This window comes from Amborella trichopoda, chromosome 9 (genome assembly GCF_054954075.1).
Source record: "Amborella trichopoda isolate Santa Cruz 75 chromosome 9, AtrichopodaSantaCruz75HAP2 v2.0, whole genome shotgun sequence".
NCBI lineage: Eukaryota > Viridiplantae > Streptophyta > Magnoliopsida > Amborellales > Amborellaceae > Amborella > Amborella trichopoda.
This window is the reverse complement of record NC_142344.1, coordinates 4,437,604-4,458,982: the sequence shown is the minus strand read 5'-3', so window position 1 is coordinate 4,458,982 and position 21,379 is coordinate 4,437,604. Positions and strand designations below refer to the sequence as shown.

The following is a 21,379-nucleotide window of genomic DNA, read 5'->3' as shown; positions in this document are numbered from 1 at the left end:
GGGGGATTGACCCTATTCCTTACCGGAAATGTGAAGTGGTCCAATTTAGACGAACTCTCACCTAGTTCTTTCAGACTGGTTGAAGGGAGGCTGACATGGTTCCTAATCGAAACTAGAAACCACTTCAATCTGAGTGACTCGGGCTAGCAATGGACCAAGTGGCCTAGTCCATACCTATAAAACTATGGCCTGGCAGGCCCTAAAAAACTAGGCCGTGGGCCACAAATTGAGGCCTGAGGGCCGGGCCAGGAAGGGCTAGCTCGGGCCAGGCCCTTAAGAACTAGGTTGTGGGCCACAAATTGAGGCATGAGGGCTATTTGAGTCGTGGGCCACAAATTGAGGCATGAGGGCTAGCCCAGGCCACGCCTCAATAGTCGTGGGCCACAAATTGTGGCCTCCATATACAAAAAATAAATGGTCTCTTTGTAGACAATCCCCCATCAAATTTTTCTTTCATATACACTAATTTTCTAGACAATATAAACTAATTTTCTGGACAGTAATCTTTCTTTTACGTGCTTTCCAGCTCAAAAACAAAACGACTCTGGTGCTCTGGATACTGACATCTTCGTGCATTTTAATTGACAAGATATGTAAATAGTTTGAGACAATCATCTGTCTTTTGTGTGCTTTCTAGCAATTAAACTTTAGTGCTCTCCGCCATTTTTGTGCACTAGATACTTTATTTTTTTGAAAATTTTTAATGGACATGGAAATTTTAAAATATATGCGATCAAATGTAATTTATAATCTTTTGAACCTCCTTTGATATTTTAAAACGTTTCGATCTCCTTCATTATTTTATTTTATTTTGGCTATAATTGGGTAATACCCAAGTTCTTGTGAAATTACCATTCCTCCTAAAATTAGGAGGGAGAGAGGGAGAGGTGGGGGCATAAATTAGGAGGGAGAGAGGGAGAGGTGGGGGCATGATAGATAGATAGATAGATAGAGAAAGAAGTAAAAAATGAGTGTCATGTGATGCGCGGCATAGTCACGGGAGCAAACCCAGGTGGGACCCCTCTTTCCATCACCCTTCTGCTTCCAAACAAAGCGCCGCCGACGCTCGTGAACAATTTTAACTCATTCTTGAGAGCTTAGACCACCCTCTCCTACACTAAACAATCACCAACTTACTCTTCACTTATTTTAATGTTTTCATTAAAGTCCTTAATCCTAATCAACCAAATTTTAGTGTGTGTTTTTTTTTTGTGAAGACTTTTGAACCAAATGAAGACTTTGAAATTCTCGTCATAAAATGTTGTTTGGGTGGAAAAATTATCAAATACGTCATGTCGACCTTGACAATAATGGTTATGAAAAAAAAAATAACAAAGAGACATGTTAGTTTTTATACGTGGAACTCACAATTATTTTCACTCTCACTCTCATTAGATGTCAATTTGAATGGCTCAGAGTGAGTCACCAAGTCAGAGAATTTTTTTTTGGAATTTTGTATCTATTCAATGAGACTCTTACAACTATCTATTTTAAAATTTAAGAGACAAAAATGATTGTAACTACCATGTACAAAAAGATAATGGTCTCTTTAAAAGTAATCTCTTATCTAAATCGTTCATTTTTTGAAATATTTGCATATCTATCCAATTTGCAATATTTCAAAAACATAAATATATTTTTATATGATATGATAGATGTTTTTAAAATACATTTTTATGAGGAAATTTTTTTTTTCTTTTTTTTCGAGTGAGTGAGTAGGATTTGAGTGTACAATGTTACAAATCATCAAGCACTAACCAATTAACGCTCCATTCAGGCTCATCGCAACAGTTGGGTGTCGTATGCATTTTTTTTTATTTTTGGGACATCGTTGATATGTTGGCAGTGTTTTCTTTCTTTCACAGGGAAATAGAAAAACAAAGGACAAAAAAGCTGCAGACCCATCTCTCAAGCTTTGTCTCTATTCTCGTGGGAGAATAATAATAAGAGAGAGAGAGAGAGTGGGGAAAGCTGAACTCCTTTCAAGCCATGGCTCCACTGCTGCAACTTCCCTTCTTCTTCTTCTTCTTCGTCTTCTTCTTTTCTTTCTCTCTCCTCACAGATGGTGACAACACTTCTCACGTAGAGCAAGCCGGAAACTTCCATATTTACTATGGCCAGAGCTTCAAAGTCATAAAGAACGCGCTTGATGGCCAGAGCTATTTGCTGCTCCAGGTCTCTCTCTCTCTCTCTCTCCCTCCAATTTAACATTAGTGATATGTAATTATAGAGCGCGAACGGCAGTCCCTTCAAATTTAAGTTTTAACAGTAGTGCTATGTGATTCTAGAATTCTTCACGAGCGGCAACGAGATCGAGATACTGCACTGGAAGAATCAAATCCTTTGTCATTCCCCTTTCTAATTTCTCCGTTGACACCACCACAGTTCCAGGTGTCTCTCTCTCTCTCTCTCTCTCTCTTTTTTACAGATAATGACCCCTTTCCTGACATTGATATCAACCTTTGGTGGACATTTTACAGTTTCATTCTTTGAGGTGAGGACAGTTGCCACTACAAGGACTTATTACAATGTTGTCGACTTCGCTTGAGAGTTTTTTTCGTTTTGGTGAGAAAAATAAAGCAATATTTCGCGTATTGGAGAGAAGGCTTCTAACATTTTTAAAAAATTGAATATAAATAAATTATATATTTATATAAAAAATTTAAAAATATTTTTTAAAAAAATTACTTTAATATAGATATTTCTTTGTTAAGGTTGAAGAGACCAAAGCTTTGGCTGAATCAACCCAAATTAGACTAAAATTTGACTAAAGCAATCCGAATCTGATTGAAGGGACAACATCAAGCTTCACTTCACTTTGGTCTAGAACTAAAATTAGAAGGCTTCGCCCTCTTCGGCTTCGAGGCAAAACCGAGTTTGACAAAAATAATTTATGAGCCCACTCCCTACCACCCACCTTGAGCCCATTCTTGATACATTTTGGACACTTCTTTCAAAATTACGGCAATTTTATGTTTATACTTGTCAATAATTTTATTGTATACACTTTTTTTTTTATATGTTTTTATTGTTTTCTTTGTAGCTTCTAGGTTTGTTGGGAAGCTTGAAGGCCATAACATCAGAATCCATGTCATCCGAGTGCTTACTGAAAACGTACATGGGAGGAGAGATAGAAATCGTAAATAAAAGCGAGACCAATCAGCTCGCAACTCAATTCACGGCTCACTTCATTGGTGAGAAGAGGCAAAGTCGAGCTTGCAATTTCGTCACCTTTGAACCCTCAGAAGAGAACACTCCTTTGCAGGTACCATGAATAGCGGTAACTTAGTCATTTATCCTTCTTTTGTAGGTTATGGCCGGGGAACTTAGTAATTTATCCTTCTTTTGTACGGCTACTTACAACATTTGAAACTCAAGAGCATTTGAGAGTTTGGGTTTTTTTGGGGGTTGGTGGTATTTTGTATGCATTAACATTCGTAGGTGTTGCTTTCGGACCAAATTGTACCTTAATTCCACCAATCAAAATACCATGTTATGGGGGTGTGTTGGACCCCAAATCCCTCATATCAACTTTTTTTTTATCAATAAAATTATTATTATTATTTTTTTTAACTTCGCTCAATCCTTGGACTCGGCCTTGAATAACTCGGTTGAGTAATGTACAGGGCTCAAAAAGACATAAATTTTTTAAAAAAGTTGTTTATATATATATATATATAGAGGAAAAGTCTTCCCAACACCTATAGGTAAAAATGAACAGTGATTTCGTCGACCCTCATCACCGTCCAAAGTTCATCGCACGGTCATGATTGTCTGGTAGTATTTCATTTTTTTTTTCACGAATTATTTTTTTATATTTTTAGTAAGTGCGCCTCACTAAGATGTACACACGCTCAAAATCTAAGGAAATTTCGATTTGTAGAAAAAAAATGAAAAATGAAACACTATCAGACAATCATTACCATGTGATGAACTTTGGACGGTGATGAGGGTAGACGAAATCACTGTTTATTTTCACCTATAGACGTTGGGAAGAATTTTATAGACGTTGGGAAGAATTTTCTATATATTCTATAGTTCTTTTTCACCTATAGGTGTTGGGAAGACTTTTTCATATATATATATATATATATATATATATATATATATATATATATATATATATATATATATATATATATATATATATATATATATATATATATATATATATAGGTACAGCTTGTATAGAGAGAGGGGTATCCAACTCTTAGGCCATTTGATGTCGTTGTGGCCTCCACCATCCATTAATTGGCTGAAGTGGAGATTTCTTATGACCATTCATAGTCTATCTTCACATTAACCGTAGCATACATTCGCCCAAGTCAAACGAGGGCATAGACTATGCTCCAATGGGAGCATACTATACACTTACTCCCTGAGGCAAGTAACTTTGGGAGGAATTTTTCAATTTAAAATTTGAAAAACCACATGAGATGACTATTTTCAAAAGAGAAATTTTGAATTTTAAGTTTTATAACACTTGCACCCTCAATAACATCGTGTTTTTAAGTGTCCATGTCAAAGTAATTATGTTTTGTTTAATATTTCAGCGCACAGAGTGGATCAAGTACTTGGGAACTTTTCTAAATGTGGAAGCCAGGGCAAACCAGGTCTTTCAAGCAGTAAGTTATCTCGTACATGAATGACCACAACACTATCAAAAATCCTAAAAAAAAAAAAAAAAAAAGAAGAAAGAAAAAGATGTGGCTTCTCCAATACCATGAGCAAGATGGTGTTTTGGGGTGCCAATCAACGGTCCTAATTGTTCAGAAAAATGAGCCGGAAAAACAAGACTCGGGCTGGGACTCCCCAAAGGCTAATTCATTAGAGATTTGTTCAAGTAAAAATAGCAGCAACAACAACAATACTAATCGCAAAACATTGAGAACCGGCTAGACTCTGGCCGATTCCCACGTGCTTAGTTTCAGACTCGACAGATTGTTGAGTCTATATCGGAGTCAATGGGTTTTCATTCATTGGGAGGCATCTGAATAATCAATGTATCTTATTAAACTTTAGAGTACTTCAAGTAAATTTAAGACATCCTCATATTTAGCTATGGCACATAGCATCTTAACCATCGGTTTCCAAGATGGAGAGTAATGGTAACTAGCCACAAGTTAATGCCTTGAACGATCACTGTCCAGTTAGTGTCCCTTTTGGAAGTGGCGGCTACGACGTTGTGTAACATACCTACAGCATGATACATAGTATTATACTTATAGCGCCCGTTCATTTGATTTGGGGACCCTGTACATTTCTTAGTTTATGAAACATTTTTTGCATAAATGCAGGTAAAAGAGAATTATGGTTGTTTGATCAAGGCTGCAGCAAACACTTCTGCAACATCTTTTAAGCCAGTTGTGGCATGGGTGGGATGCAATGAGGTTAAAATTTTGCTAGATATACCGATACTCATTTTTCTTTTAGTTTTTAAAATTTTGTATGCTAATGATTTTATGACTTTGTTATTTCATTAAAGATATCAAAGCCAAACATGTAGTTGCATTCAATTTCTTCTTTCTTTTAGTTTTTATATAATCTAAAAAATATAAATCCACTTTTATCCTATATTCTTTAAACCTCCTCCTTTTTGCGCAGGGCATGTGGTCTTTTTCTCATGATACATACAAAAGCCAGGTAATGTAAAAATTAAGGTATTATATACAATGAGACAATTTATCTTTGATACAAGGTGATCACAATTACTTACAGCCATCAAATGTGAAATTTGATAGCTTAGATGTGTCATAAAGTTTGAAAAAAATTCTTTTAAAGTTTGAGCTTAGTCGATGGAATAATTGCAACCATTCAATATCACATCCAATGTTCAAAATTAATGTGACCACCTTACACACCAGATGTAAATAATCTCATTCTATACTTTCCCGAAAAGTAAATATTTTATCTTAAACTTAAATATAAGTAGGGGTTCATATAAAGTGCATCGCATTGGGAAGCTAAACAAAAGCTTCATGTGGTCCCTACATAAAAACACCATAAGGTCCATAGCCAGCTGTCTAATGATTTGTTTAAGGGAAATTTATAAAAATTCTATTTTATTTTTGTAATTTAAAATGGTCTTTTGTGTTTCACTCAAGTCCTATTATTTTAAACCATAAAGTGTATTTTAATTTTATTCTCATCAGTTTAAACTCGACTTTCGCACCGTAAGCAATTCAAAAAAGTAATTTGAAATGGATGAATTTACCAAAATACCTATGAATCTCATATGGTATTTCCTTTTTAAATATTTTCTATAGATAAATGATTATGAGAAGCCTCAAGTTTGAGCTTGTTCCAAACTTCCAATGTATATAAAGAATAATATTAAAATATACTACATATGCTCTTCAAAAGTAGGAATTGAATGGGAATATAAAATAGAGGGACTATTTTTAAATTTCAAAAAGAAAGTTTATAAAATCCACTTACTTTAAATATTTAAATATTTTTGTATGTTTTTATTTTTTATATATAATCCCTTGAAACAGTATGTAGTGGATGCCGGTGGGGAGAACTTGGAGGATTCTCTTGAGGCTAATGCTTACAACATGTCTATTCCACAAGATTTAGATGATTTCAGAGCCCTATTATGTGTAAGTAAATGGACTCATCTAATTTCCCATTATTGTGCTCACTTCTTGTACAAACTCATTGATTCCCAAGTTCCAAATTTCAATGGAAAATGTGATGAATTTCATCACAAAATTTGAGAGTCCTCTATCCCGTATGCTTGATGTAAGGCAAACCAGAAATAGATGTTGAATGTCTTTATGGTGTATAATATGCCGTGCACCCTAAGTGGATGATGCACTCTGCTTTATGAGCGAGTAAAAGGGTCTCCAATCAGGCAAAAGAGCGACCTAGGAAGATCTTTTTCAGCTTAAATTTTTTTAATCCATCTATAATCATAGAGAAGTATTTAACAAAAGCAAAAAAAAACCAAAAAAAAAAGAAAAAAAAAAAAGATAGGGCTTCCTCAATACTTAAATCTGACCTATCTCTGTTCAATCTTAGGGCAATTTTTTTTTGCAGACGTTGAGGAGGTTATAACCCCGAAGGCTTGGGCCCTAAAAAATATTCCTCGATAAGGTTTTACACAAGAGAGTGGACAAATGACATGCCCCCATTGAGCATATCAATTTTGGGCTAATCCCCATGACTTGGTGAAAATGAAATCTGAAAAAATGAACTTTTTTGGTTTCAGACATTGGATGTGGTGATTGATGAAACCTATGCAAGTGACCCATCAGAGTACACACTCTCCACCTTCATGCAAAATGTCAACATATCTGACAATGACTGCTTCTCTTTCTTGACAAACCGGAGCCTCTGGAGATATGATAAGAGGGTCCATAACACCACCCTTGGTATCAACAGAAACATATTTTTCTCAATTTCTTTTTTTTCTTTGGTAAATATATGTGTTTTTGTTCATAAATTGAAATTTTTATCATTTACTTTCATTATTTTTGTTTCTTGTTGTTGAGCATGCAGATTGGTTTGATGGAGCCATCTCCCAGCCTCAGCTAGTTCTTGCAGATCTGATTGAGGCCTTCTTCCCTACAGGGAACTACACAACAACTTATCTAAGAAACATTGCCAAGGTCATTTCTTCCTCTTGCTTTCACAGATACACAATTTTTGTGCCAATTTTTATTCATATATATGTCATGCGCATACGTGTCAATACTCATGAGCAAGAGTACACTCATGTGCATACAGTGTAAAGGATACTCCTAACCTCATTAGAGGGTGCGGTTACCATAGGGTTGTGGCTTTATAAGGATTACTAAGGTCGCACCTCAAAACCACTGTTATCAGGATTGGACAGGCCACCAAACTGGTCGAACTAGTTGAACAGTTTTTAAAAAAAACAAAAAACAATAGTACAATAGTTTTAAAATATAAAATATATTAAAAGAATTTGCCTAACTTTGTTTAACCTGTCTAGCCGGTCAAACCTGAATGGTCCGACTAACTAACACTCATCTAACATTGGTTTGACTAGTTTAGAAGAGCTGACTTTTGCTCTAGACCAAACCGGTTAAGGCTCAGTCCAGCCTATCGGACTGGCCAACCCAGTTCATCTTGATAACTACGCTAAAAATCCTTCTCGAAAATGCAATTCCTAGCCGAACTTTTATAATGGCATTATGTTCCTCATTATAAAATTTAAAGGTCCAAAAATGTTGCTAAAGAACATTGCAGATTCCATAGATTGGTGAAAACTTGAATAAATGGACGATCTAGATAATGTGTAACCACAATATGCATTATTTCCGGGGCTTGTTTTTCCGGATCCATAATGTTCCAAGTTGACATCATCAATTTCAAGGTTTTCAATACCAGGGCAACCTTTGCTTGTGAGAGTTGAGAACAACCTTTTTCAGTGAGATTTTGAGTGTGTTAATCTATATTTGACTCTGAACATTCTTGGATGGATGTGAATGCAATGGTTGTTTTAAGTGAAGAATCCAAATTTATTTACAGGGTGAAGGAATCACAGACATAGCTCCAGAGAGGTGTGGGAGGAGTTCAGATACTGCCATGGATCCAACAATTGTACCATGCAATACCATTTCATGATTCATGAAGCGTCCTGTTTCATTGTGTTTGATGCTCCATTCCTGGGTTAGGTGTAATGTTAACTTAATTTATAACTCTACATTAAGCTTTAATGGGCATTCAATAAGCAGGAGTTGGAAAACAGCGACTTAGTCACTCACTCTTTCGATGTCATCAAGGATAATCTCTTTTGATGCCCTAGAATAGTAAGAGTAAGATAAGTGAAATTAAATTCTCAAGCTATAATTTGAATGCTAACCCTAAATTGACCAATAGATACCTCGAGAAAATACAACAAAATGGAGAGGGAACCAAATATTGCATTTGCCCTCTTGTTTTTGTTGAGGGGACAAGTTTTTAGTTGGCAAGTAGTTGCAAGGCAAGGGGGTGGTGAAAGAAGGGGTTGGTGCAAGTAAAGTAAGGAGAGGGTAGGGCCTAAAGTGTAACAATGACCAACTCCGATCTATTCCCATCCTTCCTTCTCACATTTGTTTAGACTGTGGGAACCATCAGAAGTTTATTTATCAAGGGCAAAGAAGCATCGATTCTTATTCAGATCTCATTAACATTTGCTCTCTCTCTCTCTCTCTCTCTCTCTCTCTCTCTCTCTCTCTCTCTACGCGCACACTAGTGTAGAAGAATGGACGTCAGAATGGAAATGAATATTCACCAACAGAATGGAGAACAAGAGATGAATGGTTATCATGGGAAAAGGTAAGCTGGAACTTGCTTTCTTTGTTCTGTTTTTCTTGCGTGCACAGATACGCTTTTGAAGAATAAATCCCTGAAATTTTAGCATCTTAAAATACAATATGATAGAGAAATTTGGAATAAAATACAATAAAAATTTTCATTCAACAAAAAATTCATTCCGTAAATTCTAATTTGCTACGAGGCTAAACTAATTATAGTCGACCAAATACGGAACGTAGGGTATTATAAACAAGATAACTCAAAACTCAATGGAGATCAGAAAGACAAAAGTCCAAAGCTTTGGTTCCACTGGATCATAAAACTAATGGGGTAACAACTGTTTGGGTTGGCTTTAGTATCACTCGCCGGTTTTTATCCTACCACCAAAAAACATCAGTGGCGAAGTAACCACGAAATTTTATTTTAGTTTGTCACCAACTATTATCCTCAGTATTACTGAGTGTTGGGTGCATCACTATAGAGGGGTTTGTAACTTTGTAACCTAATGTAAGTTGTATGCTATTATGTATGTTACTTTAGAACAACATCTCACAAGCTCCTAAACTGAGGCCAACAATGGACAATTACGTAGTTCACTGCAACCATCCATCGTTCACGTTAGATGGTTGAGGAGCTGCTAAATACTGTTTATGAAATGCCAGCATATTATTCTTTCCCAAGTTAAAAATAAACGTAGGTGGATCAGCTAGCTCCCTAGTTATTTTTGGCAAAATCTACCATAACATGATTTAGCACGCAAACAATGTTCTGGATGTATGCTCCACTCTCCGTTGTCAACAATTGACGGCTGAGATGAGCTCTTTCTCTGCCTAAGTCTCTCATTTACATCTTAAATGATGTCCTTTATATATATCCCCATCACCATGTCATCATCACTGTGTAACTCCAAATCAAACAGGCTAAAGGGCAAGGTGGCCATCATAACTGGTGGGGCCCGGGGCATCGGCGCCGCTGCAGCACGCCTCTTTGCCCTCCACGGGGCCCACGTCACCGTGGCCGACATCCTTGACGACGAGGGCCCTGCCCTCTGCACCAAGATAGGAGCCCGCTACATGCACTGTGACGTATCCCTTGAGTCTGACGTTGCGGCTACAGTCAGATCCACCGTTGCCCAGCATGGCTGCCTTGACATCATGTTTAACAACGCTGGCATAGCCGGCCAGCTTGGAAGCATCACACACCTCAACTCAAAGCTCATGCAAAACCTCCTCTCTGTAAACCTATGTGGACCTGTATATGGTATAAAGCATGCTGCTCAAGCCATGATAAAGGGAAGGGTTCAGGGCTCGATTGTCTGCACTGCAAGCTCGGCTGCCCTCATGGGTGGGCTCGGCTCACATGCCTACACTATGTCAAAAGAAGCAGTGGTTGGCATAGTTAGGAGTGCTGCTTGTGAGCTAGGGGTGCATGGCATCAGAGTGAATTGTGTGTCTCCTCATGGTGTGGCCTCTGATATGCTTGTTGGGGCATACAGAGAGATTTTGGGCAGAGAGGATTTGGGGGCAGAGGCGGTTGATAGGGTGGTGGCAGAGTCTGGAAGTTTGTTGAAGGGCAGAAGTGCAACTCCTGAGGATGTGGCAAATGCTGCATTGTTTTTGGCGAGTGACGAGTCCGGGTTTGTGACAGGGCATAACTTGGTGGTGGATGGGGGGTTCACCTCCGCTTGCAACACTATGAGCTTCATCTACCAGTGAAAGTGTACAAGATTAGAGAGTATAGCGTACACATGATGATGTGTGGTGTATCATACACAGGTGGAGCATCCAGTGCCTGTTCTCCAGATGGACCGTCGAAATGAGCTGCGAGATAAATATCATGGATATTGGGGTGGTACTAGGGTTCAAATTCATGTGTTGAGAATGCATGGTGGCTAAACTCGATTAGACATCATATGTATGTCATACCTGCTCTTCTTGAAATAATAAAACCGCTACGCCATTTGTAAATGCGGGAAGCTCATGGCTTCCAACAAAGCTATCACTGTTAAAATATGTCAACATATACTGGCTTTCCAATTCCATAAATTTCACCAAAATAATTCTCACACCAAGCATACTTACTAGGATTGGTTACCTAGTGTATTTTGATTTGAGACTCAGAATCCATGTTCTTTTCCTTCAGAACATAAAACTCTTCCCAAAAAGACTTTTTTTTTTCAGTGGCCGAAGCACAGAGATGTTTATAGGATCGCGCTAATTAGATTTAGTAGCTTATGATCCTTGGAATGAACTGAACAAACAAGAGTTGCTTACATTCAAAAGAAACGTGTAGTGTTGCATTCTCTAAGGTTTTCACCCTAACACCATCAAAATGCTAGTTGAAGGTAAACGAGTCTTGAAGATCTACTGCAAGCCTTGAAACCAAGGCCTCATGCCAATAATTAGTATTCTCAAGGCCCCTTCCCAGCAAAAATAAGAAAACATGGGCCCCATAATCCAATGTCACGCCATAAGAACAGGCTTTAAAAGCCATCTTGTCATGATTGTATTTTGTGTGCGAGCTAATAAGCTACTCGGCTGAGCAATCAAGCTATTTCATGAAACACAGAAAATCAGTACAAAACCCAATTCTTTCACTAGAACCCACCTTATTCCTACCTTTCCTTACAACCATGTATCATCTGTCATCCACAGTTACATAATCAAGCAGGCTTGATTCTGACTTCTTTGTATGCACCTCCCTCTTAGATTGTTAAGCAAACTCTGAACAAATGGGCGCCTCTAGATCAAATGCCAGACTGAAACATCGTCTGGTGGATGGAATGATTGATAGTGTGGTATGGTCAAAATGGGTAACTCTTAAAGGAAGGGAGCTCTTTACTGAGATGCTATGGCTAATTGGCATATGACCAGATTTGTTCTCAATTCTAGCCATACTTTGTGTCTATGCAAGCAATGCTGCCCTTACTAAAGGGTCAACAGATCAATGGCTAGGTCTTCACTCTCATAGATATGTATGGACTGTGTGGGACAACCAATATGGCCGGCCTACAGTTTGATAACATGGTAGGCAAGAGTTGTGGGTTCAAGAATCACTCATTTCATACCATGGCTCACATTGTTATGGCCATTGTTGCTCTTATGGTGCTCGAAAGAATGAAGAGGGCGAGCATCAATCCAAACAATATGACAATACCCGAGGTTTTATCGACTTGTAGCCATAGCCATCAATTTAGAGAAGTTTTTCAAGTGTTTCTATAAACTGTCTAAAGGGTACAGAATCAACCCATGACCATGCATTATGCATGCACGTTAGACATGCTTCTGCACACGGCTCTACTCAAAGAAGCAATAGATTTCATCAGGGAAATGGATGATTGAGATTGATTCTAGACATTAGGAAGCTTAGGTTGGGGCATCCATTGAGACTTGAATATGCTAGATGGGGCCCCAAGATTATGGCATGTATGCACAGTTAACAAACATGAACGCCAAAGCTGGTAAACGGGGAGCTGCTGCAAAGAAAGGGGAAGGGGAATTCTTTTTTCTTTTCCTTTTTTGCTATGGGGGGGGGTGGGGGGGGGGGGGGGGGAAGAGAGGGGCCCTGGGGTGGGGGAGATCTGAGTTTTGCTTGGTGCATGTTTTGCAGAAGAGAGCACACGATCCACACCACTACACTTCAGTCTCTCAGTGCCAAGCTTGATTGTAAAGTTGATTCTCTAATATCTAACTAATATATCTGACAAGTGATTTAACTTCTTAGTTGGAGATTTCACAAGCGAAACATGCCCATGAAATTTTATTTGTTAATTTGTTAGGGGTATGAAACATGACTGCAGTTTTTTGTTTAACATGCTAGGCAAGAACCTACTTAGTGTGAAGATTTAAAGCGAAATGCTAAAATCCTTTTAGACAATTTGGGATGCACGAGTAAGAAGCTGTTAAGTACCTGCAAAATGCAATTTTAAGTGAACAACTCAAAGTGATAATCTTGGAAACACCAGAAAGCACTTGCTTGCGGATTGTAGAAATTCAGGAATGAATTGAAAGGAAATCTAGGAGCAACTTCTTAAATTTGCAATAAACAAAGATATTCACTTAAACATCATTATCATCATATCTTTTTCCCAATTATTTAGGGTCGGCAAAGATAATCACTTAAGCGTTAATTGCAAATTTTCTTGAAGCATGAGATAAAAAGCGAAGTATCGAGTGACATTCTATTAAACGCTATAAGCAATTTCTTTTGTTGAATTTTTTTTTTCTCCTAAGTGATTTGCATAATAAAATAGAAAATGATAAATTAATGAGGGAGATTCTGAAGAACTCATATACTGGATGGTGAATCGAGCTCCATAGAAAACATCTACGGTGTCTTGGGATTCAAATTCAGAAAAAAGGCATATGTCCTTTTAATTTCTCTTTCAGCCAGTGCCAAACAGCAGTTTAATATTATAAAGCTCCATGGAAAACATCTATGGTGTCTCGGGATTCAAATTCAGAAAAAAAGGCATATGTCCTTTTAATTTCTCTTTCAGCCAGTGCTAAACAGCAGTTTAATATTACAAAGCTCCATAGAAAACATCTATGGTGTCTCGGGATTCAAAATCAGAAAAAAGGCATATGTCCTTTTAATTTCTCTTTCAGCCAGTGCTAAACAGTAGTTTAATATTACAAACAAGTGATGACTAAGAAAGGAATTAAAAAGATTGAAAAAATGTATCCTTTTTCTTATGAAACTAACTACATAGGTATTAGATGCTTGGGACACGAAACTATACACCTTGATCTGATTAGCATGGAGAAAGAGCTCATTCAAGGAAGCCCAGCACCTTAGTCACAACTGAAAAACCATTCACTTATTTGAGTACCAAGTTCACAGTCCAGAGGGATTCCTGTTCCAGGATAAGTATGATGGATCTCCAAGAGGCCTACAAAAATGGATTCATAGTATGTAACTAAAACCGTACAAACACATTGAGATTCAATCTAATAAACATTGAGATTCACTCCATTCCCCACCCCTAATTTTTGCAAAATGCGGCAATTTATCAAAACTCCTTGCAATCTATGAAGCAATTCATGACAATGAACATTAATAAAACAATGAAAGGTCCCTAAATTCAATGGACTATGAAGTGAAGACACCATAGACCACTTGATCTACATCCTTTGAAATTGATGGATAGTGATGAAAGATATTGCCCAACACCACCCCCCCGCCAAGCGCGCACACACACCAGAAAAAAAAGACCTCAAAAGAACAAGAAATGGCACCATTGGTGAATCCCTCAGTCCATCCATCCATCATTACAATGGAGAGTGATGACACCATTGTCCATGGGACTATAGTATGCTTTTCCAAAAAGAGTTTGCAAACTAACAAGTCATTTTGTACTTATTTGGTCCGTAATCATTCCCACAAAATTAAAAAGAAAAAGAGAAAACAGCGGATCTACAATGGGCACATCACTCACCTTGGCTTTGCTAGATACACAATCATGAAAAGCAGAGCCATAAAGAAGCACAACCCCCCCACCAAGAGATAAGCTATGCCAAGAAAGTCGTTCTTTCCACCAAGCCAGCCTGTGGTTGAAAGTACCAGCTTCTTCTTGCCACCAAAGCTGTACGTGTTATAGTTGTTCTCTATTTTCACAGTTATCTTTTCGTTAGCTAAAAGGTCCGCCTCAATCCTGCCATATAATTTCCTAAAGGTGGGCAATGCAGCTGTTCTCATCCAAACAATAAGATCCTCTTGTTCACTTAGCTGCCATACACAGAACACAAAACCCGATAAGATGATTTCTCCCAATTTGTATACGGAAAGTAAATAATTGAAAAGTGTAGAAGAAAGGAAAGTGAAGAAGATATACTGTAACCTAATGAACTATAGGAAAACCATAGTCAATTGGATCATCACCATCACGCCGAAATCATGGATGGACAGTGACTAAAAGTAGGACCCAACAGGAAAGGATCGCACCCCAATAGGGGCCCCTCTTGATCCATCAGCATTAATTAAACGGATGGTGATGAACTAAGGGACTAATCTTTTTATTTAGTCTATTGGTTTATTGTGAACATTATTTTTTTAGGTAAAGGGACTACACTTTTTATTTCGTCTATTGGTTTATTGTGAACATTACTTTATTGTGAACATTACTTTATTGAGAGGAAAGGTCTCAAAATGTTACTCACAGATTTGTTAGGATCAAGTTTGGCACCACCTATCAAGCGTCCGCTCTGGAAATTCTTAGGATAAACGTCTTTACCAAACTTATTATCACGGTCACTCTTCCAAGAAATGTTGGTTTTGTTGACGGACAACAATCTACCGTTATCATTACGAGAAAATTGATATGTGTCATTGAACAAACTCCAAGCAATCAGACCACAAGGTACAATCGGGGACCCATTTAAGGTAGCCTCAGGAGTGCATAAGGCAGTGGTCCTTTCACTTTTTTTATCCCGCAACTGCTTGTCACTCCTGTTCTTGACATACCTGAAGACTCAAACAATTTAGAATAAAAACAAAATATTTTCTTCGTGAGGGAGTACAAAAGTACACAATCAGTGATGTCCAATTGTCCATTAACAGTGCTAAAAAGAATATACCTCTAAACTTCCTCACCAAAAAAAAAAAAAGATCATGATTTTCTTATGCATAATTGAATTAAACAAAGTTCTTTAGGATAAAAGTGGTCATAATCTCATAAGGGAACAGGTAACAAACATTTGTAACATGAATTTCAATGATGATGCATACCTACGGTGGTTTTGATAGAAGTTATCCAACTGGTAATAGACAAAAACTGGGGCTTTCATATGCTTTGGTACCTGCAAAACTTGTCTTGTTCAGGAAGACATACTAGAACCTCCAAGAGGGGAAAATCCTAAAGTAAGATGCTCAGAGACTATTCTTCATGTTTTTGTAAGAAACCCCATAATACAATGCGGATCATATACTCACAGTTAAAGTCCTCGTGCAGGTCTTGTTAGTTTCACTACTTTGTATAAACTCAAGCTTCTTATCACTAAAACTTTGTGGTATGCACTCGGATTCATATCGATAGACAATTTCAACAACCTAGAGAAATAGGAAAGAGCTTCATTAGAATACCAAAGCTTACTTTTTAGCCTATCTATGAAAGCAAGCATGTGACAACAATCATAGGAAAGTATATAAATGCCGATGGACTATGGTATATTCATGGTTCAGTAGTGTCATACTTAAAGAAAGAAAAACAACTAAAAATACAATGGTGTGATCACCATTAAAAGAAATGATAGATGGCCATGAAGAGAGATACCAACCAGAACAGGAGATGTCCGTATTGGTGCCTCCTTTCCTGTTTTAACCATCAACCATTTTTATTGGATGGTGATAAATCCAATAGACTTTGTTTTTCCATGATCCATTAGATTAAACTATAATTTCCCTATAATCAGCACCAATATCAAACATACATACATCACGAGATCCAAGCAAGGAAGCAACCCCAATGGGAACGAAGACGACACCAATCAATGTAAACGCTGTGATGACCTGAGAGGTTAATAACAATATGAGACTCCACAAATCCTGGACATGCTTTAAATGCTACGTTGTTTTGGAAAAGCGAGGGGGAGGGAGAGCATTTTTCACTAAAATAGAAAGAATTTTGAATTTTGTGTGTGTGCGTGTGTGTGTGTGTGTGGGGGGGGGAAGGACATAAATCACAGAGTTTTGCGCATGCACATGCACACGGAGAGAGAGAGAGAGTTGAGAAGCAACAGAAGAAGCGACACAAATTTTAGAAGCAGGTTGATCTTGTTGTGACATCATCTGCTACACAATGGCACCGTCTCTAGAAGACCTAGCACGAAAGACTTTAAAATACAAACTCTTTTATTGTCTAATAATATCGGAGCTTACCCATCCTGGTGTAAGAAGTGGCTTGCAAGCTGGAAGCTCCTGTTGCGTGAATTTAGAATCTGGAACATATCAACAATGCTATCAGGAAGATACATCAACAATTTTAATCATATCATCACATAAAATATCATGTGTCCATTAGCAGATGAAAGAATCCAAAAGTTATCTACTTTTAACATCGGAAAAGTAAAGGGAGAACAATCAATCACCAAAACCTTAATAATGCCAGGAAAAGAGTAGTCCTAAAGTGCATCGAATACAATTCTAAGAGATGATAAACCATCACATAAAGAAGAGAAGAAATCAAATATGAAGTTCACACTTAATCAGGATACAGTCAATAAAGAAGCCTACCTAAGGTAGATTCCTTTAATAATTAAAAAAAAAATGAAAGAAAACAAAGGGCCCATGTCAGAAATTTCCCTCAAGGATTTGAGTACCACAGCCCAGTGTTATGAAAATTTTCTCAACATTTAAGTTTCTTTGTTTTTTTTTAAAAATAATGTACGCTACTTTAGATTTCCAAAAAAAAATGAATTTCATGTATAGCAGCTATACAAAATCAAGTCAAGTCCAAGGCTTCTTCGAGAGAGATTAGATTTCCAAAAAACATGAAGTTCATGTATAGCAGCCATACAAAATTGAGTCAAGTCCAGGGTTTCTGAGAGAGAGAGAGAGAGAGAGAGAGAGAGAGAAAGAGAGAGAGAGAATGAATTGCATGCATAGCAGCTATACAAATTTGAGTCAAGTCCAAGGTTTCTTCGTCTGAGAGAGAGAGAGAGAGAGCTTCCTTTTATCCCTTTCTTGTGAAACAAAACCAATATCAGCCATTTAATGAAATGGATCACCACTGCCTCATCCTTTGCCTCATCTGCGTCATGCCCTCTCTGCCATGCATGCTAGCCTAGCAATCTTAGCAAGGAAATAATAACAAAAACCAAAATTCTTCTTCAAACCATGGTTACACATGCATTGACTCAGAACACACCAGCAACTCTTATCAAATTTTGAGGTATCAAGAACCCATGAAAGTTATGCCATATCTCAGCTTTTTTGGTCTGATCCCTCTGAATTTGCCCATATCAATTCAGTTTCTTTCTCTACCAGCTTTCAAGATGGAAAATAGGTGATCATCCTTGTGAATTGTCATTAGTAAGATACATTATATGAAATAGAGCCCATTAAGTTATCTAACAGTTCAGAGTTTAAGGCTCCAGAGAGATGTGCTTGACCTAGCAAAAAGTAAATAAAAAATGGCATTAAGTATATGTTGAGTTTCCAGTACTTCAGCGTGATAGAATTTTTCATGTTAGCTTGAAATTTAGAATTACTCCTGAGACTATTCTTGATGCCAATGAGCTCACTGAGGGAAATTCTGACATTTATCCTCCCACTACATTCTTGATCCTTTGGAGGAAAAGGCATTCTTTCATTAAACCATATCCCTTCCACCAATCTCTCTCCCTTCCACCACTCAGTACACAAAAACTGGGCTCCAAGTGGGGCTTGGAGTAGGAGCTGGGTTCCTCTCCTTATTGGTTGACATGTCTTTCTCCATTTCTTTTCATTCTATAATAGAACAAAAAATCAGGTCAAGTTATTGATGAAGAATACCTTAAAGCCGGACAGCTTAAGCAAGAAGAAACTCACTGAATTTATGGATGATCTCAATACCAATAATGGCCTTAGAAGTGTACAGATACCCAAATTTGCATGCTTCAATAAATGGATTCTCATCTGATAGAGTATAGAATCAAGGGGGTGGTGCATTTTGGCAAAATAGTTTTCATAGATATAGCCTTTTTTTTTTTTTAGTGAATCTTCATAGTTATAGCCATTAAAAAAGTGAATTTATGTCAGGCGAAGGAAGGCATCAAAATTAAAAAGATGAACCATTCCAATGTTATCAGGCTTTTAGGCATCTGTTTCAACAAACACAGCTACCATCACATTCATGAGTTTATAGAGTATGGGCCTTTGAGTGCCTAGATCCATGAATCAAATAGGTCAAGGACTTTGAAATCGATGAAAGTCGTGCAAATTTATGGCTAATATCAGTATCTTCACAATTATGCACGAATTTCATATCCATGGTAATATCAGCAGCAATAATGTACTTTTGAATACGAATTTCAGGGCTATGATCAGCAATTTTTAGATGGAAAGATGCGAGGAGGTAAGAAATGCTAAAAAGGGAGAGGGTAAAGGTATTAAGTATTGGTAGAATGGATTGGTGACTCCCTAGGTGGATGTTTATGCTTTTGGTGTAGTATAACTGGAGTTGATCACAGGGAGAGAGTCAATGCAGTATCAAGAAGGAGATGTGCTATTACCAGAGGCTATAATTCGAGTATTGGAGAGAGAAGCATGGATGTGAATTACGCATTGAATCTGGCTTTCGACATGGCCGGATGGGTTGGTGCTTGTTTGAGGCAAGAACCAGCAAGAAGTGCTAGCACAAATGGAGTTTCTCAGCCTCATTCCAAAATCCATGCAGTTTCATGGTTATTGTCAAATAATTCATCAGGAAGCATGAGATATAAATAAACACCAATAAAATGAGATGATTAGCTGAAAATCAAAGGAGTTTTGTGTAACAAAAACAATAAACTTCATTCAAGTATCGAACTGAATACGTTCTGATTCGAATGATAATAATATGTGATCTTCATATCATGTGTCTAAACATTTCCTTGATTTAAGTAACACAAAAAATACCATTGTTTGTTTGAATTGGGGTTTGGGTATTTTATTAGGGCAGGTGGTTCAATCATGGAAGTTTTGGGCAGGGAGAACAAGATTGGAATGCTCAGAGTCTATTGACTCTACCTCATTGATCTCAAGACCAAATTTCACAGAGATTTATTTTGAATGGTGCCATAAAGATTAATCAGCAAAGAACAAACACTTATTCTACTGGTATTAAGACTTAGTCTGCTCTCCCCAAACATGCACACCATCAGAAGCCATAAAATCCATCCAAATCAACAAATAGCTTTCCATGTATTAGCATTGCATAAACTACACATTCTACATATTCATCCCCTGTATTAACCTGCTCTGCTTCAAGTCATTTTTATTAAGTAAGGTAATACTTCAACCACCCAATGCATCCTTGAAGCAACACAGAAACAAATTCAAACTTGGATAAACATGCATGTGCGTGTCTGTGTGTATGAGAGAGAGAGAATGTGTGTGTGTGTGTGAGAGAGAGAGAGAGAGTATTGAAGGCTCGAAGGCATTCATGAAGAGAAAGCGATCATCAAAGTCGCTTATAGAACGAGATAGAAATCAACAATATAGCAGGCATGGATAGAGAAACAACTTGAGATAGACAATCTCCCAGGCATATTAAAAGCCGAAGCATTAAAAGAAAAACCCAAAACAAAATACCAAAACAACAATCTCATCAAATCATCACAAAAAAAAAAAAGTTCCAATAATCAGGAGCCCATGCACAAACATCAATCCAAAAACAACGAAAACGAAAAAACAACCACGAAGAAATAATTTGAAAGGAAAAACAAAAAAAGGAAAGCTTTTTTCCAATGGTTGAGAAGAATTACATTTAGGTCTCTTGGAGTTTCTCCTTGAAGCTTCATTAGGGCCACTACTGACAGAGCTGGTAGCTCCATTAGAATTCATGGTTCCTGCAACCAAAGCGTGCAGAAACACGATCAGAAAGAGGAAATTAGGTTTTATGGAACTCTTTTCGTCTGTTTGTTTATTTCTTTACTCGGAAAATTAGGGTTTGAGGGAAGACCCTTTCAATGGAGGTCGAAATTTGTGTGCAAGTCTTTCAACCAAAAATAGGAGGCATTCCATTTGGCTCAGGAGGTTTTGCAGTGCCGTCACAAGATTATCTGTCTAACTGCCTTAATAGAAGCCAGATGGCCTCTTGACGGAAATATCCTCAATTCTTTCTTAAAATACTGAAAGTATCCCTCATTCCTTTTTACGAAAAAAAAGTATTTCAAGGGGTCAACGTCACGAAGGCCCACCTCGGAAAAAACAAAAAACCCCCGGTTTCTATGAGACCACCCCGTTCCTCTAGAACTGCTGGCATGGTAATAAATATAATTTGATCTTAATTTTTAGATAATATATAATCTTTAACATGGAGATTATAAATATGAAAATATATATATATATTTAAAACTAAAAATAATAATTATATTAAAAAAACATTTGGACTGTTAAATACAATTGTTTTTAGACGGGACCGTCTATTTGCATC

At 37.4% G+C, this 21,379-nt stretch overlaps 3 protein-coding genes across 9 annotated transcripts; 2 read left to right on the top strand and 1 right to left on the bottom strand.

Moving 5' to 3' along the window:
* Nucleotides 1-1,798: 1,798 nt before the first annotated feature.
* LOC18445391 (plant/protein) lies at nucleotides 1,799-8,716 on the top strand. Of its 6 annotated transcripts, XM_006855530.4 has the most exons (11): nucleotides 1,799-2,175; nucleotides 2,289-2,391; nucleotides 2,481-2,494; nucleotides 3,044-3,265; nucleotides 4,554-4,625; nucleotides 5,298-5,390; nucleotides 5,605-5,643; nucleotides 6,498-6,602; nucleotides 7,214-7,376; nucleotides 7,504-7,613; nucleotides 8,500-8,716. In XM_006855530.4, the coding sequence occupies exons 1-11, from the start codon at nucleotides 1,990-1,992 to the stop codon at nucleotides 8,593-8,595; spliced, it is 1,203 nt and encodes a 400-aa protein (XP_006855592.2). In that variant the 5' UTR covers nucleotides 1,799-1,989; the 3' UTR covers nucleotides 8,596-8,716. The 6 variants fall into 6 exon arrangements, with proteins under 6 accessions (XP_006855592.2, XP_020529990.2, XP_020529993.1 ...); XM_020674331.2 differs by lacking the exon at nucleotides 2,481-2,494 and having other exon boundaries at nucleotides 3,051-3,265; XM_020674334.2 differs by lacking the exon at nucleotides 2,481-2,494.
* Nucleotides 8,500-11,234, top strand: ATA1 (TAPETUM 1). The gene is made up of 2 exons (XM_006855529.4): nucleotides 8,500-9,288; nucleotides 10,187-11,234. Exons 1-2 carry the CDS (start codon nucleotides 9,215-9,217, stop codon nucleotides 10,980-10,982), a joined length of 870 nt encoding a protein of 289 aa, XP_006855591.2. The 5' UTR covers nucleotides 8,500-9,214; the 3' UTR covers nucleotides 10,983-11,234.
* Nucleotides 11,235-13,724: 2,490 nt separating this feature from the next.
* LOC18445389 (ALA-interacting subunit 1) lies at nucleotides 13,725-20,995 on the bottom strand. 2 transcript variants are annotated; one of them, XM_020674249.2, is made up of 9 exons: nucleotides 20,906-20,995; nucleotides 20,709-20,792; nucleotides 17,143-17,201; nucleotides 16,699-16,773; nucleotides 16,198-16,314; nucleotides 15,994-16,064; nucleotides 15,426-15,729; nucleotides 14,705-14,994; nucleotides 13,725-14,158 (listed from the first exon to the last, which is right to left on the bottom strand). In XM_020674249.2, the coding sequence occupies exons 2-9, from the start codon at nucleotides 20,785-20,787 to the stop codon at nucleotides 14,104-14,106; spliced, it is 1,050 nt and encodes a 349-aa protein (XP_020529908.1). In that variant the 5' UTR covers nucleotides 20,788-20,792; nucleotides 20,906-20,995; the 3' UTR covers nucleotides 13,725-14,103. The 2 variants fall into 2 exon arrangements, with proteins under 2 accessions (XP_020529908.1, XP_088703362.1); XM_088847236.1 differs by lacking the exon at nucleotides 13,725-14,158 and having other exon boundaries at nucleotides 14,701-14,994.
* Nucleotides 20,996-21,379: the final 384 nt, after the last annotated feature.